This window comes from Lithobates pipiens, unplaced genomic scaffold (genome assembly GCF_037356315.1).
Source record: "Lithobates pipiens isolate NorthernLeopardFrog02 unplaced genomic scaffold, aLitPip1_a1.2 Scaffold_16, whole genome shotgun sequence".
Classification (NCBI taxonomy): domain Eukaryota; kingdom Metazoa; phylum Chordata; class Amphibia; order Anura; family Ranidae; genus Lithobates; species Lithobates pipiens.
Genome location: NW_027507748.1, coordinates 650,327,309 through 650,349,593, shown reverse-complemented (window position 1 = coordinate 650,349,593; position 22,285 = coordinate 650,327,309). Strand labels below are relative to the sequence as shown.

Sequence of the window (22,285 nt, the reverse complement as noted above, 5' to 3'; positions counted from 1 at the left end):
CGGAGATTGCGACGGAATGTTTCCTATCGGACCGTTTTGTCGGATATTCCGACTGTGTGTGGTCTGCATCGGACTGTTTCCGTCAGAATATCCTATGGACCAACTTTTCCAACTTGCCGGTAAAATTTTCAGACGAAATGCTCCGATCGGACATACTCCGATCATGTGTAGCCTACTCCGATGGACAAAGTGCTACGCATGCTCAGATCAAATTCCTAGACCAAAGCTATTGGTTACTAGTCTGAACGTAGTCCCGTCCTAACGAAATAACGTCATCACGTTATGTGCAATCGGATTTTCCGACAATGTAGTCCGACCGTGTGTATGCAACATCACTTCCGGACCTCTTCTGGAATTAATCCGTCGGAATTACTCCGACGGATTTGGTTGTCGGAATCTCTGACCGTGTGTACAAGGGCTTAGAAGAAAACCTGTTAGGATCTACAAAAGACTTGAGACTGGGGCGGAGGTTCACCTTCCAGCGGGACAAAGACCCCAAACATACAGCCAGAGCTACAGTGGAATGATTTGGATCATAGCATGTGTTCGAATGGCCCAATCAAAGTTTAGCCCTAAACCCAAATGAGAATTTGTGGCAAGACTTGAAAATCGCTGTTCACAGACTTTCTCCATCCAATCTGACAGAGATTGAGCTATTTTGCAAAGAAGAATGGTCAAAGCCGGTAGAGACATCCCCAAAAAGATATGTACCTGTAATTGCAACGAAATGTGGTTCTACAAAATATTGACTCAGGGGGGCTGAATACAAATGCAGACCACACTTTTCACATATTTATTTGTAAAACAATTGGAAAAACATTTATTATTGTCCTACCACTTCACAATTATGTGCCACTTTGTGTTGTTCTATCACATAAAATCCCAATAAAATACATTTGTTTTTGGTTGTAACATGACAAAATGTGGAACATTTCAGAGGTATGAATACTTTTTCACTTTATATACAGTAGGACTTGAATGTAAGGAAATGGTCGACCCACCCCCACTGGAACAAAATGACCACCTAAGGAAAATGGGGCATGCCTGAAAGGAGATTAGTGGGCTGGCTTGTCCATATGCTCAGTTTACAATAACATCCCTATAGCTAGAGTGCTGTATAACATGCTTTAAAGCAACAGGATCTATTTTTTTTTTTTTTTTGGGTTACAAGCTCTTTAAAGCAAAACTTTTTGTTTTGTTTTGAGTAGATTGGAGAGGGATTAGAACCCTTGTTAGTTTGTATTGCTGTCTTTGCCCCATTTGTCCTGTTTACCGTTATCATTGAAAGTGAAAATGAAATATTTTTTTTATGGGGATTATTTATTTAAATATGGTTTATTTGTTTGTATGTAATGTTTAATAAAAATTAAAAAATATATATTTGATTAAAAATATAAATAAAAATAGAATAAAATTTCAAATTGTTGGTTGTCCCCAGAAAAGTAATAAAGGGAAAATCTTCCAATGGGGACACTAGTTCTGGGGGGTCCTCAATAGATTCCTTTAATGTGCAGGCATTTCTTCTCACATCCTGTTTTGGCTATGAGACAGGAAGTGAAGGGAAATGTCCCTAATGGGACACAGATGACAAAAAATAAACTGATACGGGTTTTAACCCTACATTACTCCATCCAAAATGGAAAAAAAAGTCTATAGTTCTATTTATATTATGACTGATGAAGACAGTGTATCTATCTGAGGGATGAAAACATTTGTTTAAATCTAATTGGAATCACAAAGGCATAAAATACTCGCAGGTATGAAGGGCTTAAGAATACATATGTAACTCATTGGCTGTGTTTAGTAAAATATAGTAAATTTTTTTGTTCCTAAACAGTAGAATGTGTTTTACAGGTTTCAGACGCGAACAACTGAAGCTGCTAAACTTGAAGCTGAATTGTCGAGAGCTCAGGAGATAATTCAGTCTGCTGAGCTGCTGATAGGCCAGTTGGATGGGGAGCACAAACGGTGGAATGCACAGGTCTGTATCTGCTGTATCTGATTGGACTATCTTCACAGAGAGCTAGTGACCCCCAAAAAATATTGTGTAGTTGAAAAGAGTGTTTGGCTTTACTACTACTACCACCTAAACAATGACTGTGAATTTTATATTTTCTTGACTTGCTATTTAAAGCCTAATTCTGTGTTTTAGTGAACTTTAAATAAGATGGACCTATCTGGTCCAAACAAACTTTTTCTTTACAACGGTATTAAAACCAAAACTGTACTATGTTGCAGCTTAGAAATCATTTGATGTGGTGGCTGCATTTGTTTTCTTTTATTGGGCTTTATTCCCTCTGTTTTCACCTGGTGATGTTGGCAGTAATATGCCTCTTGTATTAGAGTGCCCCCCACTCTGGATGAAGGAGCACAGGGGGTACCTTTGGACAGCAGCATTGTCAGTCGGGAGGAGGTGAATGTTGGATGTACTAGTAGATTTAGATACACTAAAATAATTGAAGCCAAACCCCAGCTCACACTTTATAAGCAGTTACAGAAAAAAGTTTTTTTTTTTCTTTTCAGGATAAAGGTTTTGCATAAATAAATAAAAACTGATCACTGTAAGCACCCTTGTGAATGGTAAATTGTTTGTTTCTTCCCTGTCACTGTTACATCTGCAGTAGAGCTTGTTCTTTTGAAAAACAATAAACTTACTGGCCAGATAACCAGGTGTAAATAAAGGAAAAAAGACTAAAAATACTAATGCAGCCATCACATCCATGAATTGGTAATCTGCAATATAACAAATGTTTTGGATTTGGTTAAATATGTCTTTCTATGACACTGTCAGTGCAATATGAAATGTGTGTAGCCTCAGCCTCAGCTACATACAGTGCACAGCTCTGTGTTCTGGCAACAGTACGGCACTTCCTGTCCCACTCCAGGATCAAAATTGAGTTAGCCATTCACAGGAAGCTTTGTATTTTCTGAATGAATACACTGCTTTCTCTGATTGAAGATGGTGGCATCATCTACCCGCCTCTCCATTTCAGACAGTCAGAGGAAGCCTTGTATTTATTCAAAAAATACAAAGCTTCCTGTGAATGGCTGAGGAATGCAGGAGTGGGACAACATCCCACTGCTGGAACACAGCACTGTATACTGTATGCAGCTGAGGCTACATACAGTTCATACAGCACTGACCAAGTGTACTGGACTTTAGTGTTCAAGATCCTCCCTAATGCATGAAGCCAAACAGAGGCTACGTGCAATGGAGCAATTATACTGACCCAGTTCAGCACTCCCGAAGGTTCTCACCTTGAGCTCTCACCCCTCCGCTATCCTCTAAACCAGGGGTCTCAAAACTTTCTAAACAAGGGGCCAGTTTCCTATCTTTCAAGCTTTAGGGGACTGTGGCCAGTGGGGGTAGAAAATGGCCTGGTGTCAGTAGGAGTAAACAACGTCCTGTCTTTGGTATTAGGGGGAGGAATAGTGTCATGTCATTGACATTAGGGGGAGGAATAATGCCCCCATCCATTGTGTCAGTGGGAGGAATAGAGCCCCATTCATGGTGTCACTGGGAGGAATAGTGTCACATTGTTGGTGTCAGTGGGAGGAATAGTGCCACATTGTGTCAGTGGGAGGAATAGTGTCCCATTATTGGTATTAGGGTGAGAAATAGTGCCCCCACCCATGTTGTCAATGGGAGGAATAGTGCCCCATCATTGGTCTAAGTGGGAGGAATAGTGCCACGGTGTCAGTGATAGGAACTGTGCCCCACTGTTGATGACAGTGGAGGGAATAATACCCCAAGCGTCAGATAAAAGCAAGCAAAAGACCATATCCGACCACTGCTCTGAACTATACTGCCCCCCTTCTTTTTTTTTTTTTTGCTTGATGTTATGTTTTTGGTTTTATACCAGCCCCCTTTGCAGTCATACAGATTTTACATCTTTAGACATAATTTTAGCTCACTGTAGGCTCTGGAACAATTAGGACAATGTACATACTTAGTTCGTTGTTTCCCTCTTCAACCTGACAATACTCGCAGAGAATACCTAACACTGCAGTGATCACCACATCTAACACTCATTTGTGAAAGATTATTGTATGTTATACGGTTCCAAGATGGTATATGTCAGTGAATACATTGTCATTGTTCATGTCTGCTTGTCTGTACCCTTAAAAAAACTGAAAACAAAGAATAAAAAAAAAAAAAAAGGAAATCCTGTAGGACGCTCTTATACTGCTGGTCTCTTCTATATCCCCAATATCAAGGTTAAATAGGGTGAAAGCGAATATGTGCATTCATGTGTATAATTTAATGTAATAAGTGTTCCTTCTGAAGATATGATTTGGCGTATGTACAGCTTCAGTGTCACCACTCGACTGAAGTAAAAGTGACGCTATTCTAAATCTCCTAAATGTTCTATTCAAGCATGTGTTGCATAAACAGAGACCGTGTATAACTGGATGTCATATAAAGCAGTAGCCTGCCTCTTAAACATTTCGAGGGGCTGTTGAACTTGAAATGATTTAAGCATACTTTTTCTTTTTCAGGTGGAAGAAATAACGGAAGAATTGAACTCTTTACCAAAGAGAACCCAGCTGGCAGCTGCTTTCATCACTTATATATCAGCCGCTCCTGAAGATCAGAGGAAGGACAGCATAGAGCAATGGATGAAAGCAGTGAATCTGGAAAGTAATAGCTCATTTTATACTAATTAATTCAGTACATCTACAAACTTAGCTATATATTTTAATAGCAAAAAATGTGAAATGAACTGGTGTTGTATACAGGTTAATGTGCAAGCTGTTATTGTGAAAATATTGTTTACTTTGATTTCAGTCCACATAGTTAAAGGGTTCTTTACTGTAAGAGCTGTGAAAGTGTGCAGTGATTGTCCACAAGAACCATGTTCTAACAGATTCAAAAGTCTTCAAAAAATTGTTTAATAGTCTGAATGGACAACATAAAAGGTGCTATTCATCTGTTTATACATTGATCAGCCATAACATGACCACTGACAGGTAAAGTGAATAACATTGATTATCTCATAACAATGGCACCTGAAAGTGGGTGAGCATATATCAGGCAGCAAGTGAACATGTTGTCTCTGAACTTGAGTAGTTGAAAGCAGAAAATATGGGCAAGCATAAGGATTTGAGCAACTTTTACAGGGGCCAAATTGTTATGACTAGGTGATTGGGTCAGAGCAACTTCAAAACTGCAGCTCTTGTGGGATGTTCCCAGACTGCAGTGGAAAGGACCAACCAAAAGTGATCCAAGGAAGAAAAACTGGCAAACCGGTGACAGGGTCATGGGCGACCAAGGCTCATTGATGCATATGGGGAGCTAAGGCTGGCCCATGTAATCCATCCCAATAGAAGAGCTACTGTAGCTCAAATTGCTGAAAAGGTTAATGCTGGTTCTGATAAAAAGGTGTCGGAACACACAGTGCATTGCAGTTTGTTATGTATGGGGCTCCGTAGCTGCAGACCAGTCAGGGTGCCCACTCTGACCCGAATATACAGTCAAAAGTGCCTACAATGGGCACATTAGAACTGGACCACAGAGCAATGCAAAAAGGTGGCCTGGTCGGATGAATAATGTTTTTCTTTTACACCTTGTAGATGGCTGAGTATGTATGTGTTCCTTTATTGGGGAAGAGATTGCACCAGGATGCAATATGGGAAGAAGGCAAGCTGGCAGAGGCAATGTGATGCTTTGTCTAGTGGCATCCATGCCACAATGGGTCAGGGCTCTTTTGGTGGAAAAAAGTGGTATCTACTCAATGTTAGATGGTTAGATATAATGTTATGGTGGGTTGTCATAATGTTATGGCTAATCAGTGAATTTTGGAAATGGAGACAACAACAGACAGATATGGTGCCGGGGTCGCTTTTTTTTTTTATTGTTGTTACATTCATCATAGTTGAATGACTGCTGCGAAAAAATCAATTACATGCTAATCTACTTGTGAATTGCGGTAAGGTGCATCTCTAAACTCTAAGTTTATAAAGCTGTAATATGTTGGCAATATTATTGCTACTGTGTGTGATTTGATTTTAGTAATACATATGCACATTTTTGCCTCCCTAACAAAGTACAATTAAGGTCGGTTGACCTGTGAATTGCAGAATTAATTTATTGTCTTCTCTGCTAATTAGCTGAAAGAGGAAAGTAACAGATAATGATTTTCCTGTTTTGCCAGCATTTGATTTAAGGCGTTTTTTGTCCACGGAAAGTGAACAGCTTATTTGGAAGAGCGAGGGGCTGCCCTCTGATGAGCTGTCTACAGAGAACGCTCTGGTCATTCTACAGGTAAGCTCTGCATCTTGAATGGCTTTCTGTACAGATTATTAGTCTTTGTTTACCTTTTATTCGGAAGTCTATGGAACGTATTACTTATTATTTTAGAGTGTTGACATATTACACCAGCCTTTCTCAACCTTTTTACCCCAGGGGAACCCTTAAAATAATTTTCAGGTCTCGGGGAACCCCTAATAAACCCATTCATTGGGGGTCAGTGGGAACAATTCCCCTTACTTTGGTGGTCAGTGAGAAGAATGCCCTTTTTTACAGTGGTGGTAAGAATGGCCCTCTTACAGAGAGCTATAAAAATCATTGGTGTCATACCACTGGCTCCTACAAGTGGCATTGGCTCAGAAGTATGTAGGCACCATCAAACAGGAGGTAAATCAGCCACAGGTCAAGGAACCCCTAGCCACCTCTGGAGGAACCCTGGTTGAGAATGGCTGTATTACACAGTGCTTTACAGAGTACATAGAACCATTCTTATCATGGTAGCGGTACATTTGCTGCATTAATACTTACATGCCAAAGAGAAGTGGTCTATTGAATTAATGCAGTTAACAGATAGGGGATGATTTCCTAAAACTTGAGAGTGCAAAATCTGGTGCAACTCTGTATCACCCCATAATGTGAAAGGGCTGTGTGTGCAAGAGGGCATGGTTGGGTGAGATTAGTAAGATATATTCACTTACAGCATATATGTATGTTTGAAAATGGTAAAGTAGATCTTTTAGTAACTTTACAAACCTGTATGACTAAATTACTGATGTACCATAATCTACGGCAACACTATCCATAATAAAAAAAAAAAGCTGTTCCTTTTATCATCAAAAAGCAGTCTGGTGACTTTGTCTAGATTGAGATGATGTCATCAGTCTACTGCCAGCAGGAGGAAGCATTTTCTCAATCTCCTCTTCTGCAGAGATCAGACTGTACACTACAACTTTGTAGTAAGGCACAAGGTGAGACGCTTAAGCATGGGCTGATTTATGTCAGACTTCACTAGGATTTACATAATAGGTGTCATGTAAGAGCCCATAAGGCTATCCTTACAATTTTCAAATATCGTCCGGTTCAGCAGCAACTGGCCGATATTCGAACCATTAATGGGCAAGCTGAATGCACCAAGTTGATTGATTTGGGTACAACTTGGGTACAACCAGCCTGCCGGATACTGCTGTAGCCACTAGCGATGATCACTGTCTTCTCCCAGTGGGGATGGCTTCCCCAGCCTGCCTCCCTGCCAGGAGAAGACAATTGCAGACTTCCCTGTCAGTACTGCCTGTGTTGTTGGGGGAATCGTGTTAATTTCTTTCCTGCAACCCACGGTTGCAAGAAAGAAATTTTCATTGTGTATGTAGGGTGTTAATTCACCTTCTCATTTTTTCTGTAAAGGTGAATTACCCTTTTCAGGGTGCACTGCTAAAATCCTGCATGTCACCAATAAGATAGCCTACCCTGAGAAAGTAGTTACAAGAGGCAGGCGGACATTCTAGGGTGTCCTAACTGCTTGTGCCTTTGTCTGGTAGATCTTAGTATCAGTGCTGGGAGATGCCAGGTTGCCTGCAGAGCATGTACAGTCCTATAAAAATTCAGCATTTTGTACGTTTGCCAGATTGTTCTCCTTTTAGGTAGAAGGTTCCCTCATAGGCAGACCCTTGCATTTAGCTGAATTGTATGCATTGCGTTTTGTTTATTTCAGGTACTTATATAGCAATGTTAATTTACACAGTGCTTTACATATATATTGTATGTTCACATTAGTCCCTGCTCTCAAGGAGCTTACAATTTATGGTCCCTAACTCACATCAATGCATACACCTACAAGGGAGCCAGTTAACCTACCAGCATGTCTTTGGAGATGTGGGAGGAAACCAGATAAAAACTCATGCAGGTAGTGCTGTGGTTGGGATTTGAACGACCCTAGTGCTGCTAGGTGGAAGTGCTTGTGCATCTTTCCAGCGTAGGTGGGTTTTGATGCAAATATAAACTATAAAAATAGAACATTTTCTTTTTTCTGCATGGATAATATCATTGAAAATAACTTTTGACTGAATGACCTGCAGGAAATAATATTCTTTTATTTGTATTCTCATTACATCTTTTATTTAAATATCATGAATCTTAATGAAATTGGGTTTTACTACATTTCACTGCATTTTATATGTATTCATATTTCCTTTTTAACGTATAATTAACTCATTTATAGGGGGGAAAAAAAGAATATTCATGTTTTTTTTTTTCTTTTTTTTTCATTGACTTTGCTGCATTAGATCTATTGTTTGAAATCATCGGTAAGAAATTGTGTACCTATCTCCACATCCTACCTAAAACTTCATGGCTTTATTACCTGATGCCTTATCTCTTATTTTGTCTCTAGGGAATCTGGTTGTAGAATTCTTGTTAGTTTACATGTCTTGCACCAGTTCTTTCAGATACAGCTCAGTGTGACTGCTTGTGGACTGCTCTTTGAAAATGATTTTAATTTATATTTTTCAAACATAAAAAAAAAACCTGTAATACTATATTCAGTAAAACCTTGAATTGCGAGCATAATTTGTTCCGGAAACATGCTTGTAATCCAGAGCACTCATATCTCGTATATTATTTAGTCATAAGAAATAATGGGAACTTGGATGATTTGCTCCACAACCATTTATTCATAAATGCTTTGGTTTATAGTCCATATAAAAACATTATAGCAATGTTACCAGGTTGTGTAACCAAAAAATGTCCATCCACAATTGAAAGCCTCCACAAGGGTATTAGAAACAAAATCCAGCAGGAGCAACAGAGTATAAAAGAGAAGAGAGGTGTCTCTAATGCCCCGTACACACGTTCCGATTATCGTAAGACAGATCGTTCACATTTTGTTGTATACAACCAAGATTGAATACAACAGTGCAAAATGTGTGTAAGACTTTTGTCGTACGATTCTGGAAAAATCTTCCGTCGTGCGTAGCTACGTATTTTAAATGATGTCAAAAACGTGTGACCTGTGTGTCCTTCTGGTTTATTTTCATGTTTCCGATCATGCGTGGTGTTTGTCTAATGACTTTTATCGGACGCATACTGTACTGACTACACGACTGTCGTACGATGGGCTGTCATCCGACCAAAGTTTTCCTGTTTGTTCCTTCGGATTTAGTTGGACGGACTGTCGTGATCGGCTGTCGAAAGCTGCGTACTAACGATCAGATTATCGAACGATCTGTCCGAAAGCGACTTTTGTGGTCCGATAATCGGAACGTGTGTACGGGGCATTAGTGTAGCAATATGGTTACATTTAATGAAGGCACAACATTTAGCAACTCACATGGCTGATGATTAAAAGAGGCACATCTAAGGCTTCATGTACACTGCTGCTGGTAAAGGGATGTTTAGGAGCAGTTGGGCGTTTTTTTTTTTCAGCTGCCCCTGAATTCGCCTTTATGTTATTTTATCAGTACATGTATACAGGGTCATTTCTAGGCAGTTAAGTTTAGAAGCATTTTTCGGAAAGCAAAAAAAATGCATTCTGAATGGATATTCAGAGGCATTTGAAATGCCTGTAACAGCTTGTAAAAGTGTGTAGCCGCGGTTACTCGGGTTTAGCCACGTTTCATTTACAGCAGCGGTCAACTTTATGGATCTAGGAAGCCTCAAGTGTAGCCCCGACATCTCCAAAGGACCACACATAATATTCAGTGTTATGCCGCATACACATGACCAGACTTTCCGGCAGAAAATGTCTGACTGAATAATTTCATTGGATATTCTGATCGTGTGTGGGCTTCATCTGACTTTTTTCTTCAAAAATTCTGAAGGACCTAGAAATAGAACATGTTTTAAATCTTTCCGACGGAATCAATTCCTATTGGGAAAACCGTTCGTCTGTATGCTATTCTGACGGATTACGACACAAGGGCAGCTATTGGCTACTGGCTATTGAACTTCCTTTCCTAGTCCCGTTGTACGTCATTGTGTTCGAGACTAATGGACTTTGGTGTGATCGTGTGTAGACAAGTTTGTTCAGTCGGAACTCCGTCGAAAATACTGTCAGACTTTATTCTGACGGTAAGTCTGGTCATGTGCACGCAATATTAGAATCAGTAGACACACAACATGATTTTGTCAATGGTTATGGGCATGACACAAGAGTAGTCATGCTACAGGAGATGGCCAGAGACTGCGGAAATGCCACAGGACATGGTTAGGGACCACGACCATGCTACAAAAGACTGCAAAAATGCTATAGGATATGTTGGCATCTAGGGACAGGCTTCAGGAGTGATAGACTGGAGACACAGACTTGTGGCTACAGGAGCCCCAAGGGCCGCATAAAAAGTGCCAAAGGGCTACAGTTTGGCCACCAGGGCTCTAAGAGAACCAATTGGGACAATTGGTAACCAGAGGCTTGAAGCTTGCTCTGCTTTCCCTTTCCAAACCATTCCATTTCCCCTTTTCAACCTTTCCTTTTCCCCCTTCTCAACCTTTAATTTTCCCCCTTCTCAACCTTTCCTTTCCCCCCTTCTCAACTTTTCCTTTCCCCCCTTCTCAACCTTTCCTTTCCCCCCTTCTCAACCTTTCCTTTTCCCCTTTCTCAACCTTTCCTTTTCCCCCTTCTCAACCTTTCCTTTTCCCCCTTCTCAACCTTTCCTTTCCCCCCTTCTCAACCTTTCCTTTTCCCCCTTCTCAACCTTTCCTTTTCCCCCTTCTCAACCTTTCCTTTTCCCCCTTCTCAACCTTTCCTTTTCCCCCTTCTCAACCTTTCCTTTTCACCTTCTCAACCTTTCCTTTTCCCCTTCTCAATCTCTCCTATACCCCTTCTCAATCTCTCCTTCTCCCAATTCCCCCATCTTACCCTCATATGGCTATGACTTATATTACCCTCCTTCCTCCTAAATTCTTCCTATATCCCCAACCACTGGCCTCTATCCCTTCCTTCCCACCCGTAAAAACATTCCACCCATTTAGGGAAATGCACAAAACTCACCTTACCTCCTTCCCAAACACTTGAAAAAAATATCGGTGCAGCTGATATGCAGACTTGGAAATTTAAGCACGGAAACCACCACCAAAGGACCTAAGAAACACACAGATGATGTAACTCTCCTGAGTGATCCAAAAAGTGAAATATTAATTTTAATTTGTAGTATCTGTTCAATTTGAAAGTCTGGTGCATATCATGTCTGCTCTAACCTGGGTCTGCGGTGACTTCTCTAGGTTTAAAATGTTCTTTCTTTATTACTTTGTGGTTCTGGAAGGGTATTTTATTACATTTTTTATTTCTTAGTCTCCGTAACTTATGTCATTCAATAGTTTATGGTAAGTGATCAAGATGACTTTGTACTTGCACTAAAATATTTGCATTGCAAGACTATGTAAAATAATCTCCCAGCATTCTATCATACAGGCAGCCTTCATTTAAAGACATCATAAATAAAGTAAGAAGAATACATAAAACTGAATATATCGCTAGCACAATTTTATCATATCTACATGTCCATTTTTGCTGTAAAACTAACTCACTGTTCCAATTAATAATACTAATAATAATAGTAATAATAAGCCCAGTCTGTGTCTACTTAAATAAATTAGATGTGTCATTGTGATAAAAGGTAGACAGCAGAGGCAGGAAGTAACTACTTTATCAGATATAATTGTGAGCTCTATAGGTCTGGCCTGCAGGTCTCTTTGCATTTGCACAGGTGGCTACATACATGAATATTATAGGAAAACTCAAACCAAAGGTATAATGTGATTGGGTGAAGGCAATATGAGGTCAATGCTTCATTATTCACTCATTCAGGGCTGCTGTTCGAAATCATGGTGCCCAGTACTACCTAACAGTCCCCCTTTCCCCACCCGAAAATACAAGAACAATATTTTCATTAAAAATACACTAAAATCATGACAGCAGCATCCCTCCTCTCCACGTCACCTGAGAACGCTGATTAGGTTTCACCAAGCTGGCCCATTGCAGGTATGCAAAATATATCATCATTGGAGTTCAGCTTTAAACTGTATAACACTTATGTGTAAAGTAAGACCATTCTTCCAGAAGCACGTTTGTGAGGTTAGGCACTAATATTGGATGAGAACGCCTGGCTCACAGTTTCCACTCCAATTCATTCCAAAGGTGTTCTACAGGGGTTGAGGTCAGGACTCTGTGTAGGCCAGTCAAGTTCCTCCACCCCAAAATTGCTCATCCTTGTCTTTATGGACCTTGCTTTGTGCACTGGTCCAAATCATCTGGTGGAGGGCGGATTCTGGTGAGGGGTTGTTTTTCAGGGCATTGGCTTGTCCCCTTAGTTCCAGTGAAGGGAACTCTTAAGGCATCAGCATACTAAGACATTTTGGACAATTTCGTGCTCCCGACTTTGTGGGAACAGTTTGGGGATGGCCCCTTCCTGTTCCAACATGACTGCGCACCAGTGCACAAAGCGAGGTCCATAAAGACATGGATGAGGGAGTTTTGGGGACAGGAACTTGACTGGCTTGCACAGAGTCCTGACCTCAACCCGATAGAATGCCTTTGGAATGAATTAAAGCGGAGACTATGAGCCAGGCCTTCTTGTTCACATCAGTGCCTGACCTCACAAATGCGCTTCTGGAAGAATGGTCAAACATTCCCATAGACACACTCCTAAACCATGTGGACAGCCTTCTCAGAACAGTTGAAGCTGTTATAGCTGCAAAGGGTGGGCCAACTCAATATTGAACTCTACAAATTAAGAGTAGGATTCCATTAAAGTTCATGTGCATGTAAAGGCATGCATCCCAATACTTTTGGTAATATATTGTGTTTGAATAATGCATTCACATTAGATGCTCCAACTAGTCACCATTCACATCCCGCCACTTTTGTTTTCGGTGAACTACTTCATGAACAACATTGAATTGCGGGAATCTACGGGAATTGCTGTACTTGATGTTTCAATTACTTCCCATAGTGCAATCCATGTAGGTGGTTTAGGTGTAGGTGGTTTTCTGTGATACACCACATCCTTTAGTATTTCCCACAGATAGAAAATGAGGGGTGTTAAGTCTGGGGAACGTGGAGGCAATTCTGCAGCACCTTTACATACTATCCAATGTCCTGGCAGAATGCCATCGGGATAGGCTCTCGTGTCTCGGTGGTAGTGAGGTGGCGCGCCATCATGCTGGAAGTAAAATTACACACAAATCGCACAAATGGCCGGTAATATGACTTCAACAATGGTGTGACTACTGACATCTTTAGGGGAACACATAATACTACATATTGCTTCCATAATTCAATTCAGGTTTTAAGAAAGGGCATAGATAGCAACTGTTGAAGTGTGTATACATTTTTGTTGGGCCGCTCCGTATATATTTTGTGAATGGTAGTAGCAAGGGGGACAGGTGAGCTTCAAGTAAACCTATGGCCAAGCAAACATGTCTCAACCAGCAGTAATTAAGCTTTGACACAGGCTGTCACTGACCTCGGTAGTAGCAGGCACAGTTGAACAATTCATTCACAAAATTTACAACAGCACCACTAAAGTTATTCTCGCATCAGCCCAACTCCCACTGCACCCTCTCTCATTAGTGACTCAACAGCCTGCTAACCTGTAAAGTAAATACAGAGAAAGGGGCTGGGCCACCACTTGGAGAAGGGAGTAGGGTAAGTTGCGGAGTCACTGTTGGTAAGGGGGAGCAGGGTGAGCTGAGCTACTGAGTGACTGCTGGCAGGAGGCATGGGGTGAGTTGAGCTGCTGAGTCATTGTTTGGAGGTGGGAGGAGGGTGAGCTGAGCTGCTTAGTCACTGCTGGGAAGGGTAGCTGAACTACAGCCACTGCCAGTGCAGGGGTATCTGAGCTGCTGAGCCACCTCCAGGAGAGAAGCTCACGGTGAGCTGCGCTGCTGACAGTGCACTTGACTGATTTTAATCCTCTTGCTGTTAACATTAGGGATGAATTGCTGTACAGTGCCAGCAGAGGTCAGTCAGATCATGTCTTAAATTTCATTTACTGTGTATTAAAAATATGTAAATTCATGAATTTAAATAGCCTCGCAGCAGATTCACTTTAAAGTCATTTTTTCAATTTAGGTTACTTGTAACCTCCTGTATGATCTCTAAGGCCGCGTACACACGGGCGGACTGTTCGCCCAACTTTGTCCGTCAAACAGTTTCGGCAAACAGTCCGCTCAAAATTAGCATGGACGGACATGGCCACACACGACGAACGAACAGTTTGCTGAAACCGTGCGCGATGACGTGAACGGCACGTACGACGGGACGAAAAATACGACGTCCTATACACTGCATTATAACTTTCGGCGTGAAAATCCTTTCTGAGCATGCGCGCAACTTTGTTTGACGAACAAGCCTACACACGAGCGGACTGTTCGCTGAAACAAGGTTTCAGCGGACAGTTTTACGGAATTTCCGAAAAACCTTGTTCGTCAAACTGTCCGCTGAAAGCCCACACACGAGCGGACTGTCCGCCCAAACACTGTTCAGCGGACAAAGTTGGGCGAACAGTCCGCCCGTGTGTACGCGGCCTTACATGCATTTTTGTGTTGCTGCCCACAATATGAACATAAATCCTAATAAAACATTCAGCTTACTGCTCTTTTCTTTGTTATCCAGAGTCAAGTTTGTCCATTTTTAATTGATCCGTCTTCCCAAGCTACGGAGTGGTTAAAAACACATTTGAAAGAGTCTCGTCTGGAAGTCATCAATCAACAGGTAAATTTGAAGGGCGCTAACACTACTTGTCAAATGATTTCTAAGGCAGTGCTTTAGGCATGAAATATATTCAGAAAAATTGGTGTCTTAGTGAAACTTACTCCACGTAGCCATATAATCTCTATTTGTTTCTATACTGAACACATGATATCATTTTAGATGCATTATTTTGGTGAAAGGTGGCTTACTATTTCTGCCATGTTCATGTCTGTAATTGATCTTGTTGATGAATTTAAAGAGAGCCTGTCATCAACTTAAGGGATAAGTTCACTTTTTTTCAAAAAAATTATTAATTCACATTTTATTTGCAGGTAAAACATTTTCATTCATTATGTTTTGTTGCAGGAGCCTATAAATTGCTTGTACCTCGTACGAGGACAGGAAGAATGAATGGACTACCATTGCGCTCACGCCGCTGTGGTAGTTCATTGAAAACTACAAGCCAACAGTGGAAAAGGCTGCCGAACCTTGTCGTTTTCCCATTCACAGGACACTGTGAATGAGTGACACAGCTGGGTGGGCGGGGCCCCACTCTGCCGCTTTTTTTTTTTTTTATTGTGTCATCTAGCGGGGAGAGAGAAGTTCCCCGCTGGCTGTCAGAGCAGGGGGGTGTGGGGGCCGGTCCGTTTGTAACATGTTACAGCCTGAATATGGGTGTAACATGTTACAAACCGTGAACTTATTCTTTAAACAAATTGCAGGTAAAAGCACTGAAAAAAACTGCTTTTTTAAATACTTGCTTGCAGCGATTTTCCTTTCCACAAATAATTTAATTTATTCATTAGCAGTGTGCCTTTAAACTTGCTAGCAAATTTGACTTCTCCAGTAGAATCCGTATCCGAGCACAGCCCCCCTCCCTCCTTGCATGTCTGAGCCAGAGCTGCTGTTAAAAATTAATGCCCCCCCTTGCCCTGGAAATATCAAATGATCTTTTTTCTAAATAAAATCATTATTATCGAGAACAACATAACAAAATTCCTTCTACATCTAAAAGATAAAAACTGTATTGAGTTAATAAACAAATTGCTGTGTGTGAATGAGGTCTTGGCGGTTATTCACATGGACGCTGTGACCTGTACAGTGTAAATCAGTGGTTTGTTTATGTGGCTGGAACCACCCGGAGCTGTGTGCAGGCAGCCTGTGTTAAGCTGTGGGAACACAGCAGCTGTATGAATGCAGCCGCAGGTCCTAATTGGACAGGTGTGTGGGAGCAGGTGTACAGTCCTGAACTTAGACGGTGTGCATTCAAGGCCACTTACCCAAACCTGTCAAACTAGGACCGGCAGTTGTGTTTCGTACAGTCGCTGCTTCCCCATAGAGTAATGGGCGGTTTTGGACGCATGAACAAACCACTCATTCACATGGTCAGAGTACCTGTGTGAATGAGCCCTTAGGGCTTGTTCACATGTAAGGTTAGGGGGCTGTAAAATCCCATGGTTGAGCTATTCTTTTACCCCCCCCCCCAAGAGCTACCCCCGTAGCTGCAAAGGCTGGGGCTGGGGTGTACACATGTAGCAGCCGCAATACTTTACTTCTTAGCTGGTACAGGAATTATACCCCCTGCAACCCATTCAAGTGAGTGGCACTGCATTGGAAGTGCACCGCAAACCCTCAGTTGAGGCATGCTAGTCCTTGGTTAAAGCAGGTGGTGAGGAGGCGATATGCCTCCTCATCGCCTGTCAATTTCTCTTTGAAGAGCAGCCCAATGCTGATTTGCACGTCAGAATTGTATTATTTAGTTTCTATTTTTATTTTTTAAATTTTTTTTAACTGCTCTGTTGGGGCTTTGATGAAATATCAGGGGTGTAAACAGACCTCTGATGTCTCACATTTGAGACAGAGAAAGAGAGGACATAGATTCCTCAGTCTTTCTCTGCAGCCTCAGTTGCACTGGTGATTATTGAACAGGGGGCACTCTAAGGCTTTCTGTTTATTCACAAACTGAAGCATAGTTATCACAGTTTACTATGCTTCTGTTATGAATAACCACAGTATCATTCAGTACCGATCACTCACTGGGTTCATTAAGGAAAGGGGGGGGGCAGTAAATATGACCTATTTATCAGCTTCCCTTGCTCTCCATCCTGAACCAATCTCTCTGTGTACCCTGCAGCAGTTGCAGCTGGCAGAAGGGAGAGAAGGAGAAACCAGGAGTGATGTGGAGGGACAGAAACGGGGGCATGGACAGCAGAAAGCATGGAGAAGAGGGCTGTGGGGGATGATTAGAGTGTTGGGGGATGGGCGGGTGCAGATATTGGAACCAATCTCCCTGTGACTTCCCCTGCAAGTGGAGCCACAGGAGGATTGGTTCCAGTGATAAGGCAATATAGCCAGTTCTCCTGTTCAGTAGGTGCCTGGTCCCCCCTGTTGGGCTGATGGGGCCCAGTGCAGGAGGGCTGGCTACACTACCTTATTGGTGACCCTAGTCATAGCCCTCTATTTTTCTGTGAGTGTCTACTCTTCGCTGATGCAAAACTAGTAGTATAAAGAGTCACTTAAGTGTCACCTCAAAGTCTGCTGGACCTGCTGACATCACATCCAATATGGTGGCACCCATCAACAGTCTCAGGGTTTTTGTATGTCTACACTGGCGAGATGTATTTGCAGGTAAATAACATACAATAACATACAATAGCATACACACAGAATATGTAAAATGCACATATAACCTCTGTTGAAAGTGGTCTGGCAATAGGGTCTCTTTAATTACATAGGAAGCTTTTCCTCCCGTGTCTCATGTGATGATGTAATGTGGAGAAAGCGCGCACACAACACATTCCTCTGACCACCATGGATCTTAAAATAGGGCAGGCACAGACAATAAAATATCTAGGTTTCTGGCTCAAAGTAAACCTTCCCCCCCAACTACCACCACTAACCTCACCACCAGCATATACTCACCATTCTTCACTCCTTCGCCACTGTGTTTGACTTCCGGTACTGAAATGAAATACCCAGCATGTCTTAGTATGAGTGAGCATATGACCCTATCCCCCTTAATCATATAACACTATGGGGGTTATTTAAGAAAGGAAAATCCACTTTGCACTGCAAGTGCACTTGAAAGTGCAGTCACTATAAATCTAATGCCGCGTACACACAATTGAATTGTCCAGTGGACTTAGTCCGCTGGACCACAGTACGCTGGACAATTCGATCGTGTGTGGGCTCCAGCGGACTTGTTCATCGTAAAGTCCGGCGGACTTAGAATGTAGATTTGACTCAAAATTTGTCCGCCGGACTCGGCTTTCAGCGGACAATCCGTTCGTCAGTGTGCTAGTCCGGCGGACTAATAATGACGCATGCTCTGAAGCAAGTACGAGATGGAAGCTATTGGCTACTGGCTATTGAACTTCCTTTTTCTAGTCCTGTCGTACGTGTTGTACGTCATCGCGTTAGAAATCGCCGGACTTTCGGAACGTCTGTGTGGGGCCAAGTCAGTTCATTATAAAGTCCAGCGGATTGTTTGCCGGACCAATTTCCGCCGTACAATTCGATCGCATGCACGCGACATTAGGGGTAGATCTGAAATGAGTGGAAGCTCTGCTGATTTTATCATCCAATCATGTGCAAGCTAAAATGCTGTTTTTTTTATTTTCCTTGCATGTCCCCCTCGGATCTACAGCGACTTTACTACCTCAGGGCAATTTCAAGTGCACTTGCAGTGCAAAGTGGATTTGCCTTCAGTAAATAACCTCCTATGTGCCTTGTGATTTTCCCCATGCTGAAGGAGTCCATAACCCTTTGTGAGCTCTTACAAGTTGGTTTGGAGTCTTACACAGAGCTTTCTTTCTCCACCTATGGCAGTCAGGCAGAGCAGCAAGGGAGCAAGACAAATTGAATATAAGCTCCTTGTCAAAAGGAAAAATTTACTCTAAGAGGTGATTTTTGCATAATTGCCATTCCAGCTTCAGAAACTGAAACAAAGTTGTTAGTAAGTTACATTTTGAGATCTAAACCGTTTGTGTACAGTGTGGTACAATAGGATCTTGTATAAGTAAAAAAAAATAATGATGCCAGCCTCTAGTCCAAGGTCAAATTATAAATTAAATTTTAGGCTTTTTTTTTTCCAAAACTTCTTGGAAACGTCTCTAGTTTTCCCTGCAAGAACGATATATTTTTTTATCTAAAACAGCAGCTGGATCTCACAGCTGTGAACATTCCAGTCTGCACTGTAGGATTTTATGTCTCGCTCAATTCACACTGACAAAAACAGCTCAGGGGCCTTGTGAATGTCTAGGGGGCCCGGCTACAACCTTCATTCCCCACAGTTAAGCAGGGAGAAAGAGAACTGGCCAAAGCTGTGTACCTGTCACACAAGGGAGGATGTGTTTGTAGGCTGGACCCTGGCAGTACAGACAGCATGACATGGGTGTAATTGTAATCCTTATCAATGCCACTGAAAAGGGATGGGGGGCTTTTTCTGCCTGAGTGCCTGTTCACACCACAAAAAATGTCCTCAAGATCCATTCTGGATGCGTTTCTGCATGCACGTTTCGGTTGAATTTTTGTTGTGTTTTTGATGCGTTTCTGGATGCATTCCAGATGCTTTTTTTCTTCTTGTTTTTTTCCCCCATTGTACTGGGGTCCGGTGCATTCTTTTTTAGTTTTTTACAGCGTTCCAGTACAGCTCTGTGCAGAAAAAAAGCAGCAAGTAGGTCATTTTATTTTTTTTTACAACTGAAAAACACCAATCCCATCTTCAATCTCCATGACTGTACTCTTCATGGACACTCTTCCTACCTATCCCAGTGCACCTTCAGTGTCACAATTCTACTTCCTCCTCTCCTCTTCCTTTCTCCGTCGGGGTCCCCCAAGGTTCTGTTCTTGGATCCCTCCTATTCTCGATCTACACCTCCTCCCTGGGTCAGTTGATAGCCTCCTATGGCTTTCAATACCAATTCTACGTGGAAGAGTGGAAGACACCCAAATCTTTCTCTCTAACCCCCCCCCCCCCCCCCAGCTCACAACATCAGTACCCTCACGCATCACTAATTTACTAACAGACATATCATCCTGGATGTCACATCACTTCCTCAAACTCAACTTGTCCAAAACCAAGCTCATGTTTTCTCCCCCACGTGCCTCTTTCCCTGACTTCTCTATCAAGATCAATGGCACAATCAACAACCATCAACCCATCCCCCATGCCAGGGTGCCAGGCGTAGTCCTAGACTCTGAACTCTCTTTTAGGACCCACATTCAATCACTTTCTAAATCTTGCCACCTCAACCGCCGCAACATCTCCAAAATACACCCCTTTCTAACCAATGACACCACAAAACTCCTAATCCTCTGCCTCCTCATCACTCACCTCAACTATTGAAATTCCCTCCTCTTTGGCTTACCTTTAAATAAGCTACCCCCCTTCAGTCCATCATGAATGCTTCTGCCAGACTCATCCACCTTACAAACCACTCAGAGCCTGCTACTCCTCTCTGCCAATCCCTCCATTGGCTGCCGCTTACCCAACAGATTTAATTCAAAATACTAACAATTACTTAGCCATCCACAACTCATCCCCAAGCTACATCACTAACCTAGTCTCAACCAACCAGATCATTCTTTGTTCCTCCCAAGACCTCCTATTTTAGTTACCTTTTCACCTCCTCCCATGCACACCTCCAGGACTTCTCCAGAGCCTCTGCCATCCTCTGGAACTCCCTACCCCAATTTGTCCAACTATTTCCTGCTCAGTCCACTTTTAGGCTATCCCTGAAAACGTTTGTCTTCAGAAAAGCCTATCCTGCCCACACCTAACAACTGTACTTTTATTTTCTCCATCCGCTCATCCCCCACAGTTATTACCTTTTTGTATCACAAGACCCTCTCTTTTAGATTGTAAGCTCCAACAAGCTGGGCCCTCTGATTCCTTCTGTATCGAAATTGTATTGTAATTGTAATTTTGTAAAAGGCTGCACTAACTGCTGCCGCTATATGAATCCTGTATAATAATAATAATAACACACTTCACTGATGTGAACTATGTAATTAAAACTCATATAACCTACTTTCCATGCAGAAAAAAAGCACTGCACTGTATGTGGTGTAAACAGACCCTGAATTCATCTCTGGTTCAGGTAATAGTTTGGTTATGTGAGGATACGAGTTAAGTTAGTTGGGTACAGGTCCAGGGATAGGTTCCTTGCCTTGAATAGGCAAAGCAACTCTTTTATGGGTTCATTTCTCAGAGTTAGTTTAGAAATCAAATATTAGCGTCGCAAGACAGTTAAGCCCTGGTTTGTTTGTACCTATAGGTAAGCCTATAAAAAAGGCTTACCTATAGGTACTATAAATATCTCCTAAACTTGCACCATATTGAAGATATTTACTGTATACCCCACCGATTACATCATTGACGCATTTGCTGTGAAGGAATGGCCGCCCATGCTGTTTCTTAAGAGCCGTGTGCCTGTGACCGGTGACTCCTGCACGCATGCGCGAGTGGGATGTCATCGTGGCTCTGGCCACTCACAGCGCTGGACCCTGCGAACCCAGAAGAAACACTGTGGAAGATGTCAGCCATCTCAGCGGTGTGCTTTTTTTTTTTTACAGGCAGCATTTTTGCTTGCACATGATTGGTTGATGGAAATCAGCCGTGCTTTACCACATCTACCGAAGCTCTGGGGAATATGAGTGCAACTGCACTTACAGAATGCACTGTCTGTTTCTCTTTAGTAAATTCACCGTTATGTGTGAATAGACTTGAATAGTTGGCAGAACATGGCTTATTACAGTAAAATTCACATTTCTTAATTGCACTTGAAGTTATGCTTCCAAATGTCCCGTGCCTGTTTTAAAGTACTGAAAAATAATATACAGTGAGGGAAAAAAAGTATTTGATCCCCTGCTAATTTTGTATGTTTGCCCACTGACAAAGAAATTATCAGTCTATAATTTTAATGGTAGGTTTATTTTAACAGCGAGAGGCAGAATAACAAAAATACCCAGAAAAAAACACATTTCAAAAAAGTTATAAATTGATTTGCATTTTAATGAGTGAAATAAGTATTTGATCCCCTATCAATCCGCAAGATTTCTGGCTTCCAGGTGTCTTCTATACAGGGAACAAGCTGAGATTAGGAGCACTCTCTTAAAGGGAGTGATCCTAATCTCAGCTTGTTACCTGTGTAAAAAACACCTGTCCACAGAAGCAATCAGATTCTTCAGATCCTTCAGATCTCTCCACCATGGCCAAGACCAAAGAGCTGTCCAAGGATGTTAGGGACAAGATTGTAGACACAAAGCTGGAATGGTCTACAATGATCTAATAAATGTTTTTAAAGTATCACAATATGGATACTTTTCTATCCTTACATGGGGATGTGTGA

General features: G+C 41.9%; 1 protein-coding gene across 3 annotated transcripts in view; it reads left to right on the top strand.

Annotated features, from left to right (window-relative positions):
* Positions 1 to 22,285, top strand: part of DYNC2H1 (dynein cytoplasmic 2 heavy chain 1) — a 694,454-nt gene that overhangs the window by 296,297 nt on the left and 375,872 nt on the right. For 2 of the 3 annotated variants that reach the window (XM_077484358.1, XM_077484356.1), the window contains exons 61-65: positions 1,855 to 1,981; positions 4,501 to 4,642; positions 6,156 to 6,265; positions 8,530 to 8,550; positions 14,856 to 14,954. In XM_077484358.1, the coding sequence (XP_077340484.1) occupies positions 1,855 to 1,981; positions 4,501 to 4,642; positions 6,156 to 6,265; positions 8,530 to 8,550; positions 14,856 to 14,954 (499 nt within the window). The remainder of the gene's footprint in view (positions 1 to 1,854; positions 1,982 to 4,500; positions 4,643 to 6,155; positions 6,266 to 8,529; positions 8,551 to 14,855; positions 14,955 to 22,285) is intronic. The other variant, XM_077484357.1, reaches the window with a different exon arrangement.